Raw genomic sequence first — 14,322 nt, 5'->3', positions numbered from 1 at the left:
GTGGACTTGTGGTCATAGGATCACGGTTTCGATTCCCAGACCGGGCGTTGTGAGTGTTTATTGAGCGAAAACACCTAAAGCTCCACGAGGCTCTGGCAGGGGATGGTGGCGAACCCTGCAGTACTCTTCCACCACTTTCTCTCACTCTTACTTCCTGTTCCTGTTGTGCCTGTAATTCAAAGGGTCAACCTTGTCGCACTGTGTCACGCTGAATCTCCCCGAGAACTACGTTAAGGGTACACGTGTCCGTGGAGTGCTCAGCCACTTGCACGTTAATTTCACGAGCAGGCTGTTCCGTTGATCGGATCAACTGGAACCCTCGACGTCGTGCTAACAACAACAGGCACACTGGGCTGTGTAACAATACATCAGCACAGAAATTTAGAAATATTTGGTTTCTCCAAGAAGAATAGGGCTGATTGATTTGCATTCTCCAGATACAATAAGTTGGAGTAACTGAAAATTATATATAAAGCATTTGAGGTTCCTGGTTGAACATTTGAACATAATTACACATACGTATGGAATAAATTAGTGCACACAAACACACGCACATATAATGTATCCATCAGCCAATTCAGGTAACCACAAATGCCAAGAGCTGTTTAGACTTAAAGAGAAGAGCCTTGCCACTTTGGGTGACAAGCTTCATTTCTGCAAGGGAAAATTTTTAAAACAAATCTGAAGAACCATACATACACATTTTTGTAATTGATTTCTGGCAGGGGCTATGGCCATGCTGGGCACCACCATTAGCAGTAATGTTTTCTGGTTGTACTGTATGTGTGTGTGATTTTGTTTCTGTTTTACTGCCTGACTGGCCTTCGTAGAATTCGTTGCCAGTGCCCCTGGATTGGCACTTGTGCGGGTGGAACATAAAATACACCATTTTGAGCGTGGCTGCTGCCAGTACCGCCTGACTGGCCTTCGTAGGATTTTCGAGCGAGATCGTTGCCAGTGCTCCTGGACTGGCTCTTGTGCGGGTGGCACATAAAATACACCATTTTGAGCGTGGCCGTTGCCAGTACCGCCTGACTGGCCTTCGTAGGATTTTCGAGCGAGATCGTTGCCAGTGCTCCTGGACTGGCTCTTGTGCGGGTGGAACATAAAATACACCATTTTGAGCGTGGCTGCTGCCAGTACCGCCTGACTGGCCTTCGTAGGATTTTCGAGCGAGATCGTTGCCAGTGCTCCTGGACTGGCTCTTGTGCGGGTGGCACATAAAATACACCATTTTGAGCGTGGCCGTTGCCAGTACCGCCTGACTGGCCTTCGTGCGGGTGACACGTAAAAGCACCCACTACACTCTCTGAGTGGTTGGCGTTAGGAAGGGCATACAGCTGTAGAAACTCTGCCAAATCAGATTGGAGCCTGGTGTAGCCATCTGGTTTCACCAGTCCTCAGTCAAATCGTCCAACCCATGCTAGCATGGAAAGCGGACATTAAACGATGATGATGATGATGATTTATTTTTTTACCATTTCCAGGAATTGGTAAAAAATAAAGCAGAAACAAAATCACATGCACATACAGTACAACCAGTCCAATTACAACACACATACATACATATATATGTACATAGATATGTACGTACATAAATTCATGCATACATACACACACACGTTTTTAAATACATATAAATACCAGGCACAAAAGGAAGAAAACAAAGGTAAAAGTAGATCAGTTCAGAAGGCCAAAGTTGTGTGGCAAAAGACTTTGACAAACGAATCAATAATTAATTAATTAGTTTACGCAGATGAAGACTGCAAAAAATGTGTGTTGTATTTGCAGAAATAATGTACTAAATATACATGTATGTATGTATGTATATATATATATATATATATATATATATATATATGCATCATCATCATTATCATTTAACGTCCGCTTTCCATGCTGGCATGGGTTGGACGGTTTGACTGAGGACTGGTGAACCAGAGGGTGCACCAGGCTCAATCTGGTCTGGCAAGACTTCTACAGCTGGATGCCCTTCCTAACGCTAACCACTCCGAGAGTGTAGTGGGTGCTTTTTACATGCCACCGGCACGAGGGCCAATCAGGTGGTTCTGGCAACGACCACGCTCACGTTCAAACAGTGTTTTTATGTGCTACCTGCATGGGAGCCAGTGCGGTGGCACTGGCAACGACCATGCTCGAATGTTGCTTTTCACGTGCCACTGGTACATGTGCCAGTAAGGCAACACTGGCAGCGATCATGCACGAATGGTGCTTTTCACGTGTCACCGGCACAGGAGTCAATCCGTGGCCCTGGCAATGATCACGCTCAGATGTGCTTTTAACGTTCCACTGGCATAAGTGCCAATCAGGCAGTACTGTCATCGGCCACATCAGCGATTTTGGTTTCTTTACACTTGCCTCAATAGGTCTTCGCAAGCAAAGTTCATTCTCCAATGAATGAGGGGTACTCATAAGTGGCCCTGTTACACCCCACATTTGGATGTGCTTTTAATGTTCCACTGGCATGAGTGCCAATCAGGCGGTACTGTCGTCGACAACGTCAGCAATTTTGATTTTGATTTCACTTGCCTCAATAGGTCTTCACAAGCAAGGTTTATTGTCCAATGAATGAGGGGTATTCATAAATGGGCTGGTTACATCCACTGGCACAGGCCATGGGCTATGGTCTCACTTGGCTTGTTGGGTCTTCTCAAGCACAGCATATCTCCAAAGGTCCCAGTCACTAGTCATTGCCTCAGTAAAGTCCAATGTTCGAAAGTTGTGCTTCACCACCTCATCCCAAGTTTTCCTGGGTCTACCTCTTCCACAGGTTCCCTCAACTGCTAAGGTGTGTCCTCATCCACTCGCAACACATGACCATACCAGTGCAGTCGTCTCTCTTGCACACCACATCTGATGCTTCTTAAATCCAACTTTTCTCTCAGGATGCTTACACTCTGTCGTGTATGCACACTGGCATTACACATCCAGCAGAGAATACTGGCTTCATTCCTTGTAAGCTTACGCATGTCCTCAGCAGTCACAGCCCATGTTTCACTGCCATGTAGCATGGCAGTTCGCATACATGCATCATACAGTCTACCATTTAGTCTGAGCGAGAGGCCCTTTGTCACCAGCAGAGGTAGGAGTTCTCTGAACCTTGCCCAGGCTATTCTTATTCTAGCAGCTACACTTTCAGAGCATCCACCCCTGCATATATATATATATATATATATATATATATATATATATGTATATAAGTATAATATGTGACAATTAGTTGGTTGTCATAATAAAACTCAGAGTTTCGGATACCGGGGCTGAAGTCTGCTCCGGCATCTCATCAGTTATTAAATTAAAATGCTCGACTCTTTGATTGCAGGTTTTGCTTCCATACTTGGAATTTTTTTTATAATTCTACTAGATTTAGCCACAAGAACAGTGTCATCAGCATAGAGGAGTTTCTGCAGACAGTCAGTCTTAAACTTCTATGCTCTGGCTTGGGAGTCAATTGTAAATAGGAGGGGACTGAGAGGTGAGCCTACGTGAATTCCTGATTGCGCACTAAATTCATTGTTGTACTCATTGTGCACATAAAAAAACATATAGGCCATCACATCATGTAGCCAAATAGTACCTCTTGACACCATCAAACACACATATACAATTAAAGCCTGTGATGCAGTCATGCAGGCAAAGGCAACATGTATAACAGCACGTCCTATTATAAATGATGACTTCACCTACATGGTAGCATCATGGTAGAGTCATGAAATGTATCCTGTACCGAAATCCCATTTTTGTTTATTTCTTGTATTTGCACTTTTGTCTTCCTGCCAATCAGTATCCCTGCTCATGCTTATCTCCGACATTTCATAACAGAAAAATCAAGTAATTTCATCATTATTATCAAACATTTTGCATGTAATACACAGATCATCTAATACAAGAAACAACCTAAACATTGGTTACTCCATGGATTAAAATATCGGCTATGGTGATTTTGGACACTTGTGATTATATACCACCAACATGAACACACTGCGGATGACTTATTACAGCAGATGGAACTTATGTGAATGCTTGTTATACTTTTCCGACTTTCACAATTAACTTCAACGACTTACTGTTATACATGCTGACTTAACTTTTTATTGTTTAGGGTTAAGTCAGGCAGGAAGTAAAATAACAGATGTGTCATATTCAGTTTATGATAGTCGTTATGTATAAGATTTCTATATCAAATCATAATAAATATCTTCACAATACCTTTCTATCAATCTTCACCATGTGAATGCAAGCTTTTCTCCTATTCTCTTTTACTCCCGATTTTCTATACAACTGCTTTCCGTGTCTACCTGCACTATACCTAAATATCATTATCATTCATATTACTCCATAAATACAACCTGCCAAACACTATATAAAGCCAGAGAGAAGCAAAGTAAATCATGGTTTGGCAAAGGGAAGCAAGTTGAAATTTTGAAGTCACTATCGACTTTTTGTTGTAAAATTAATAAATATATACTCTAGTAAAATGTATTGAGTAATCCTACAGTTTAATGTTAAATTGTTCTTATATATAACTTGATACAAAAACAAACTAGATTCAGGAAGATGTGGGATGAAGTGGTCTTTGGACACTGGACCTCATTAAGGAAATGACAAGGGACTGGAAGTTATGCTGATTTGCTGTACTTGAGAAGGCACGTCAAGATAAGCAAAACTGCTGTTATCCACACATACAGGTTTGTCCTTTATAGATGTCAGTGCCGCATAAAGAACAACCAATACATTCTGTAACGCAGTCAGCATTAGGAAGGGCATCCAGCTATAGAAACAATGCCATAAGTGACAATTGGAGACTGGACAGCTCTTCAGCTGGCCAGCTCCTGTTGAACTGTCCATGCCAGCATAGAAAAACAGACGCTAAACGATGATGATGATGATGATGATGATAATTATATATATATATATATATATATATATATATATATATATATATACATGGATAGAAAGGACAACAAAAGAAAGAAAGAGACCTCGATATTATGTAAATAGAGGAATTTATCTGTAAAAATATGTGACACTTATTCGGTAGCCATGATAAAACTGCGAGTTTTGGATGCCGGGGTAGGAACCCACGCCAGCATCTCTTCGGTTATCCGGCCATTGAAAAGGAACTGAAGAGATGTTGGCGTGGGTTCCCACCCCGGTATCCGAAACTCGGAGTTTTATCATGGCTACTGAATAAATGTCACATATTTTTACATATATATATATATATATATATATATCATCGTCATCATTAACATCACACACACACACATTTAAATAGAAAGTCATAAATGACAGAGAAATATTTTGATGAAATTTTGCTTAACAATAATAAAATTTGAATATCATGACAAATTGTTTTGTAACTTAAACATGTAGATAATTTATATTTGACAATAAATTACTTACATGTCTGCATTAGTGTAAACTGCAAAAAATCTTTCAAAATAAAGCTGAATTTAAGCTACATCCTCAGGTGAAAGAAAATCTTTGTTAAATACTAAATTCTTGATGTAACATTTCAAGAACACAAAGTCAATATTTAAACGATTATGGAAGACAATAAAAGTAAAATTGATATAAAATAATAAGACGATTGTCTAATAAATGGAAGGGAATTTTAGTAATATAATTAGAAAGCAACTAGTAGATATTGTTAGTACAATAAAAGAAAAGCAATATATTTAAAACTAAAAATCTAGAAAAATAAAAGATCATAAAAATACAGAAAATATTAATATTAATAATAAAAATAATAATAACATCAACAACAAACTGAAATTAAATGAAGTAAGTAATTTATTTATTATTAAATATAATAATATAAATTATCTACATGTTCTTAAGTTATGAAACAATTTGTCTTGATATTTCAATTTTTTTATTGTTAAATAAAATTTCATTGAACTATTTCTGTTATTTATGACTTTATACACCCCTTATCATTTTCTCTTGTATCTTACTATATATTCTATGTTTTGTAGAATGATACATATATTGCAACGCACACACATAATTATATTATTATATATATATATATATATATATATATATATATTGATAATTATCAATAATATAATTAAAGCAACTGAGCAGCCCTATTACTTAAGGACAAACTCTACAATTGTGCTCACTGAATGATGTGACAGAAGAAAACTGACTGTAGTTTTAAAATAAGCAAGCCAATTTTAGTCTAAAGTTACACTCAAAATTGTTCCCCTGTATTATATATATGCTTAAACATCTTATATATATATATATATGTGTGCGTGTGTGTGTATACACTCATACACATCTTAAACTGGTTGCAACTCAGAAGCATTTTCCAATGGTGCCAAGATTCTTTGTCCTCCACTAGTTTTTGTGGAGTATCAGTTTTATATTTTGTGTCTCTGCCAATATCAATGTACTTGAGCCACCTTTGTCCCCTATTAGCATGGGAAAGTCTATAAAATACAACATCTGCTATGGCTTGTTGCTCAGCATGACAGCAGTAGCAAAAAATGGCTAACTTGCATTAAACAACAATAGTAGAGATTGAGGGAATATATCTATAGACCTTTTTTATCATGTGCTCATGCAATGAGGTGTTTTGAGCCTTCATGAAAAACCTCATTCACATACCATCAAGGTGATCTTCAAGCTCCTTCTTTGTAGTTCAGGTTTTGACTCCACAGCAATGAATGCCTTGAAGATATCAGTCATGTTGACTTTTGCAAAATAATTTGAAACAGTCGATTTCCAGATCAAGGATCCAAAGAATTTGTAGTCACTAAACTCATTGAGATGTCTATTATCACTAGAACAAATTGGCAGATAGGTTTCCTTCTCAGTGATGGTCATATATTCAGTTTCCTTTGCATTGAGAGAGACCAACTTAGGATGCAGAATTCTCAAGGATATTGGGGTCTTGTTGTTTCTTAATAGTAGTGGATGGGCCAATCTGGATCAGTAGGCTGTCTGCTAATTTATAGTTGAAGAAAGGATTCCTGTTAAAGTTGGAGTCACATAACTGTGTGACTAAGTAGCAATCTAAAGTGCTGAAACCAGGCCTCTAAATGCTGGTCAATGGTTCTCCCATAACATGGATTACTTAAGAAGTTCTCTTATTGGTATTTTCATTAGAGTTGCCCAAGCGGCAGTGTGCTTGTTCTCACTGTGGAGTTAGTCAACTTCATATTTGAACTTAATGTGTGCCTCTAGAGTTTCTTTGTATGCTTCATCAAATTCTATTTTGGATGAATCTATGTTCTTTTCAGTATTTGTAGTGGACCTAGATTGAAGTTTCTAGGCTGCTTTCTTCAAATCCTCTCTGGCCATTGGAAACAATGATTAGTGTCTTCTTTCTCTTCTTTGAGAGTAATTCCAGTGCTATATGCGTTGGTAGTTTAGGGTGTCATATACAGCACTACAATTCTTGTCTCCAAGTCTGTCACAGGGATTATGAACCAGTTTATTATCATCATTCAGTTGCACTCCTTACATGGATTCTCATGACTCTCTGTTGCTATCCATTTCTATTATGAATTGGGAGATTGAGTCACAGTAAATCTTTCATTATCTGATTATACAACCATGAATGCTGCCCCTATGGATGCATTACAGTCAGTTTCTCGATAGAACTTGGTGATGTTGACTGTTGGTCGCCTAGGATTCTTCTGCTTAGCATTAATGTTATACGTACCATTGGCTCAGCTGAGCTCTTTTGCTGCCTCCTCATGAACATGTTGTGTATAGCAATTGAAAATTCTTTACATCAGTTAGCATCACCTGATACTTTTCCCCTGGTTGATTTGTTTTGTAGGATCTCTGGCTAGTCCTTTGCAGTAATTTATCTGGCATTTGCATGAAACAATTCTGTGGTCAGATTCAACACATTCAAAGAGTTGTATAAATGTGAATTTTTCATGTTATTAATCCACTTCTTTCTAGCTAAGATGTAGCTTAGTTGAACAACACTGTGACAGGGATGGCTGTATATTTAGAGGCAAAGTTTATGGTTCTGAAATCTTGTATTAGCAAAACCAAGGCTGTGCTGTTCCATGAAGCCCTTCTAGTACTTGCCATTTATATTTGTACTTTTGTTGGAAGTGATCCGTGGGACCAGTGTTACTCTCAGCTATGGCCCATACATACATACATACATACATACACATGCATGTATATATATATATATATATATATATATATATAATTTCAAATAATTAAAAATGGAAGAGAACACACACAAATAGATAATCCAATTTTAGTACCTATCTTGGGTGGAGTCCCTGGTTTTGGTATCCAAATGTGTTACAGAGCAGAACGCAGGAAATTAATTTATATTCTGACTCAGTGTTTATCAGGAAATACAAGAGGAGGAGGTGAAGTTTTAGATTCACAGAAAATAATTAACCACATCTTAAAGTAGTAGGGAATCATTTAGAACCAAGTCAAAGACTCAGTAGAGTGACAATCATAAATTACATCCTAAAATATACTCTTTTTGGTCTGATATGTTAATTTTTCACTTAGTTGCTTCATCTAAAATTTCTTTATATGCCTCAAATAAATATTTTGATGTATTTTCTGTGATGGTATCAATTACATAAATAGAGATAAGTGTATTAGAAAAAATAAATGGCAATTTATAAAAAAAAATATTTGATTAATCCTATATTTTTTGTTTGGTACTATATCTGATTAAAGTGAAAAAAGTAGAATTTTTGATTTAAAAAATCCAATTTTTCTTTTGTTCATTTGAAAAATAACAGGATTAGGCTAATAAAATATTTCCTAAATGGTATAAAGCTAAAAGCCATGAAGAAAAATAAATTGAACAAAATATTTTAAAATTTTTTCCTAGTTGTTATTTCCTTGCATTTATGTAATTTGACAATGAAATCAAGCTGAAAATGTATTAAAACAAGCCAAATCTAAAGCCTCAAAGAATTTTTTGGAGAAAAAATTGCCATACAAATAAAGCCATGGAAATATGAAGTCTGCTCATTTGTCTACAAAATAAATCAATTATTTGGTTTGCTCAACCGAGCATCAAAAACTTTGACATTCAGATGCAACTGTTGGAATGAAAGCAAAGATTCTCTTTCTTTTGGGGGAGACCGAATTTAAAATGACATCAAGAGAGTAAAGAAATAAAATATTAAATGAATATTTATGTTCAGTCATGCAATTAATTTCATGTGAAATACTTCACTGCACACGAACAAAACATAACATGTTTTAAAATCAATCTTCATAGTTCCAAAATAAGAGTAGCAGATTAACAGAAGGAAGTTAAAACGAAAATTATAAAAAAAAAAGTGATGAAGCTTTTCTGCAATCTTAACAGAGCGTCCATGGTGAAAACCAAAAGTTCCCATTTCTAAATCCATCACCATTCTCTCCATTAATATCATAGACTTCAGAAATAAGTTTGCTTTATGTGAGTGTGGGAGCCACATACACACACCTTAAATAGAACCAAGTCAGTCACATCATGTCAAATATATTTGGAAATAATAACATTACGCCTCAACGAACTGACAATCGCCCCCCCCCCCCCAGCCCTTCCCCCATACCACCACATATGTTCAAGTTTTTCAAAGCAATAAATTTTCCAGGTAAACAGTATTTTTTTTTTTTTATCAGCCATGTAAAAGGATTTTTAATTACGAGAAAGGTACTGCCCCACTCTCTCACTCACTTTCTGCGAGTGTCTGTCTGTGAGTGCGCGCGCGTATATATATATATATATATATATATATATATATATATATATGTGTACACACACGTGTTGGGTGTATTTGTGTGTGCGCGGTGTACGTATATATATATATATGTGTGTGTGTGTGTGTATGTGTGTGTGCATGTAATATAGCTAGTTTGTATCTACGAAAAAGCATTTCGCCAACTTTAATGTTGTCAAATAAAATAAACCTCAAATAAGCAAAGTGAGGAGGCGAAGTGTTGGTAAGGAATGGTGGCAACTGGTGCTTGTCAGTCGAGACAGACAGAGACGGGAGGGCGGCTAAGCTATTGGATATTATAGGTAAAACTGAGATGAGGAATATCCTCTGGGGAGAAAGGAATGCTCTAATGTCTCTAATAAGAAGGTTAGAGAGAACTTAAACATTTTGGGGCCGATTATAAGTTGAGTTAAAGTTGAAGGAAGATCGGGGAAAATGATAATTTAATATAACCAATGCGGGAATTGAAAGTTGCAGTAAAATGTCTTTAATGAATGTGACATCAGCGGAAAATGCAATTTTTTCAACAAGTTGCTCGATTAAGCGAATATTTGGCAGTGAGTTATATAGGTTGTAAAAATGATAGGGAGAACCAGTTCCAAAAAGGTGTTGCCAGGTAGTAGTCGATGCAAACAGAAATACAGGTTCGCGAAAATATTAAAGACGAATCCATTTCATTTCAAGATAAATTTGTCTCTTTTAATAAATCACAGAATATAAGTGCTATATACTCAGAAATTAAATATAACACACCAAAAGAAAAAATATACAATAAAAGTTTATACTTAGGGAACAGTAAAATAAAGGGGAGAGGGGGTAAAAAAATGGTTCCGAGGAAATATAAATAGAAATTGAAGTTAATTAATGTATTTCGTTTTATTACACCTGACGTAAAATATTTCTGTGGTTCTCACTGTATATGAGGAGCAACAAGATGAAGCAAGGAAGAAATAAATATAAATATGTCTAATATAATAAAAGGAAACTAAGAGCTGATTGGTTTTTATGTATGACAGCCAGTAATACCCCTGGAGATATACACCAGGTAATTTTTACCAAATATGTCCATAGGCAGACTCAATGGAACAAACCAACACCTCATATATATCTACAGTAAAAACATTAAATGTGACGTTCATGATAGAATAAAAATAAAATGTAGTTTGCTTCTTTTTTTTTTTTTTTGCTTTTATTCTAGCGTGAATAATTATGGTAAAATTATCATTAATGAGTTTTCTTAGAGTGGAGGAGGGGGGATGATAATAATACTGATGATGATTCGTTTGCCAAAACAGGAAATAATTTACCAAATTGCCATACGGTTAGAGACTCAGGAAACGATTGAGTAATTATGATATTGATTTGGCAGCTCATGCGTTAATTATATATATATATATATATATATATATATATATGTAATTACCTGTCTTTTTTCTATGCGTATGTGTGTGTGTGTATATATATATATATATATATATATATATATAGAGAGAGAGAGAGAGAGAGAGAGAGAGAGAGCGAGGGGGAGAGAGAAGCATATGTATATACATATATTCATAAATTATATACATATAAATGATATAAATATATTAATTATATATATCGCCAATGTAAACCCCCACCCATATCTATGGATATATATACACACATACATAGAGAGAGAGGAGGAGGAGGGGGAGATATGCTTCCCTACATGAATCATATATTACGTGCATAATGTATGTGTAAATATTTACATTTAGGACTAAATTAGATACATATACATACATACACACACGTACGTACATGTATATATATATATATATATATATATATATGCATGTATACATATATATATCAGTTGAGAAGCTAAGTAGTGACTCAGGGGCGTAGTTTCGTGTAAAGGCGTTTATTTTACACAAATACACATACACACGCACTTAGTATATCACGATTAGTATATCACTTGTAGCTACCCACAAAAAGGAAAAGAGCCCAAATCGTTAAACTGCCGAGAATTATATATATTTTAAATAATGTTTTTACTAATAGCAACATGTTTCGATCTTACAACATGAGATGTAAGTATACTGCAGTTTGGACGAAATTATGATACATACAGAGAGAGAGAGAGAGAGGGGGAAAAGAGAGATGACGTATAAATCACAATAAAAAGACATTAAAAATAATTTTAAATCTTTCATAATACTATTTTTTAAAATAATTATGCCCCGTAACAATAACAACCACAACAACAATACAGAAGATAACTTACTTTTTGAGTTTTACACATAACACCTAGTGCTTGGACATCGTGGTTAATGTGTCTCCCTTCCTGGGCACATACATAACAAACTGGAACCTTACAGAGCTGACAGAACATACTCAGCTGTTCGTCAACATGTTCTTGGCATTTGGATTCTTTTGTTTTGTTTTTCTTTAAAAGCATTTGGCCTTGACAAGGGCTCACAAGTTTATGTTTAGCAAGCGGACCCCTAAATGGATGGCATCTTTCTCGACAAGAATCGCAATAAAACACCTCGCACTGTTCGCACATACATGATGCATCATTGCTATCTTGTTCACAAAGCTGACATTTAATTAAATCAGAGTCTTCCGTACTTTGTTCCTCGGAGCCGCATCCAAACTTTTCGATGATTGATTCCAGTATACTGCTTTTCGGTAAAGCCTGTACTCCATGTTCATCTAAATATATTATCTTCTTACAAACTGGACATCGGATACTGAAAAGGGTTCCGGATGAAGCTTGGGAAAATATATTTCCAAACCCAAGAGATCCTATGTAGCTGTTTGGTCTACTGTTACAGATCACACCGCTGTCAGTTTCGCTGACAATACTAAGCTTGTCTATGTCGGGAAGGTCTTGTTCTGATCCAACAGAAACAGCTCCCGCTTCATCTAGAACACCAACAGTACTATTACTATTACTGTTTCCACAATTTCCCCCAGACTGTTGTCCAAACGGTGGTAGAAGTTCTTGAATTTGTACAGCACACACCATACACAGAGAATGGAAACACGGCAACAGGACTGGATTGCAGAAATACCTCGAACACACGGGGCATTTTAGTTCTTCTTCCATTTTGGTGATTAATCACAAGATGTTTATATATATATTAGAAGATATTTTAGTCAGTGCGACATTGACATTAATTAACGTCGCCAACAATAAATGAAGAAAGCTGCTTTAAAAATGTAACTCTTCAAAAATCATGAGTGGCGAGCTTTAAGTTATTTGGTAAGATTATCCAAAAAATAACAACAATGATGGTAAATGAACGTCAGTAGCGGTAGTAGTAATCCTGGATACCTTGATTAAAGTAATACAAGTACTAACTGTACCAACCACACATCGCAGGTACTTACCTGCTTGGCTTTTGTAAGAGACAGCAGGAGTAAACATGTAAGATAAAATGAAGCTAATAATTTCAAGTCAGAAGATAATATAGATGCAGGATAGCAGATTGTGAGAGGCAGGAAGCCCAAAAGAAGAAAGATGCTGGCAAGAGTTGTTGAGGTGCGGCGGGGGAGGGGATTAAGGGGAGGCGGTAATGTAAACCAAGGGTAGACAACTGTGGGTTTGATTTAAGAGTTGCCAAGCAACATCAAAATAAAAAAAATAAAGTAGTTTGTACAAACGCGCGCGCGCGCACACTTCTATGAACAGGTATTGTATTATTTAGCGCTGATGATAAAATAATAAAAGGCGTTATTCCAATCGTTTATCAGTTATAAAATACTACATAAATAGGTGTGAGAATTTTATGAAATTGTTGACAAAGTTTAGTCAAAAATGTCACATTAACATCATTTTCAAGTGAATATGGAAATAGGTGTACGAAAATTTCCTTAATCACACAAAAGAAAAGATCAATCTACTTGAAATACATATTTTTTCAATGACTTTGCATCTGTTTCCAATAATAAGAAAAGAAATATTTATCAAGTATTTCGTACTTTTTATGTTGATGAATTTTTTTTTTTCATTTAAAAAGTGTTGGTTTTAACAATAATCTCTGACGATAAATAAAAACAAATAATATATTAAATCAGTGGTTACGACTGTGGTTGTATTGTAAAGTGCCAAACGTCATGATTCAATAAAATCATTTGATTGAAATGTTTTATCGAAGACCAGTAGTGGTGGGGGAGATGTCTATGATAACTATTCCTCATAACAACAGGTGCCATGTAAAGCGAAAAGAAATTGAAAAAGCTGTTCCTATAGGTGTGTATGTTTATAGTTTTATTTTCCATTCATTTTGATCCGCAAGACAAACAAAATGTTTAACCCAAGGGTCTCTCCAACTTCTCCCAACAAGCCGTCGGCCTACATCCCTCTAATATTGACAATGCAGATTAAAGTTGAGTTGACTTACCTCCCTTGCCTTTCTTTCTAAATTTTAAATCCCACGGGAGTTTTTGTATACTAATTGCTCGAATGATCTCAATACGTCAAAGTTTTCCCATTCGCTGTATTATATATGTGAAACTCTAGTGCTCTGTGGCTGTCGTTAAGAAGCCTGCTTCCCAAACCATATAGTTATGAGTTCAGTCCCACTACATGACACTTTGG

General features: G+C 36.2%; 1 protein-coding gene across 1 annotated transcript in view; it reads right to left on the bottom strand.

The window, feature by feature from the left end:
* Positions 1 to 13,270, bottom strand: part of LOC106868414 (E3 ubiquitin-protein ligase TRIM9) — a 66,275-nt gene extending 53,005 nt beyond the window's left edge. Inside the window, exon 1 of the mRNA XM_014913658.3 lies at positions 12,001 to 13,270. Within this exon, the coding sequence (XP_014769144.1) occupies positions 12,001 to 12,828 (828 nt within the window). The 5' untranslated portion in view covers positions 12,829 to 13,270. The remainder of the gene's footprint in view (positions 1 to 12,000) is intronic.
* Between the last annotated feature and the right edge of the window lie 1,052 nt (positions 13,271 to 14,322).

Source organism: Octopus bimaculoides, chromosome 11 (assembly GCF_046866305.1).
Source record: "Octopus bimaculoides isolate indiv1 chromosome 11, ASM4686630v1, whole genome shotgun sequence".
NCBI classification, from domain to species: domain Eukaryota; kingdom Metazoa; phylum Mollusca; class Cephalopoda; order Octopoda; family Octopodidae; genus Octopus; species Octopus bimaculoides.
This window is presented reverse-complemented; position numbering and strand designations above follow the sequence as displayed.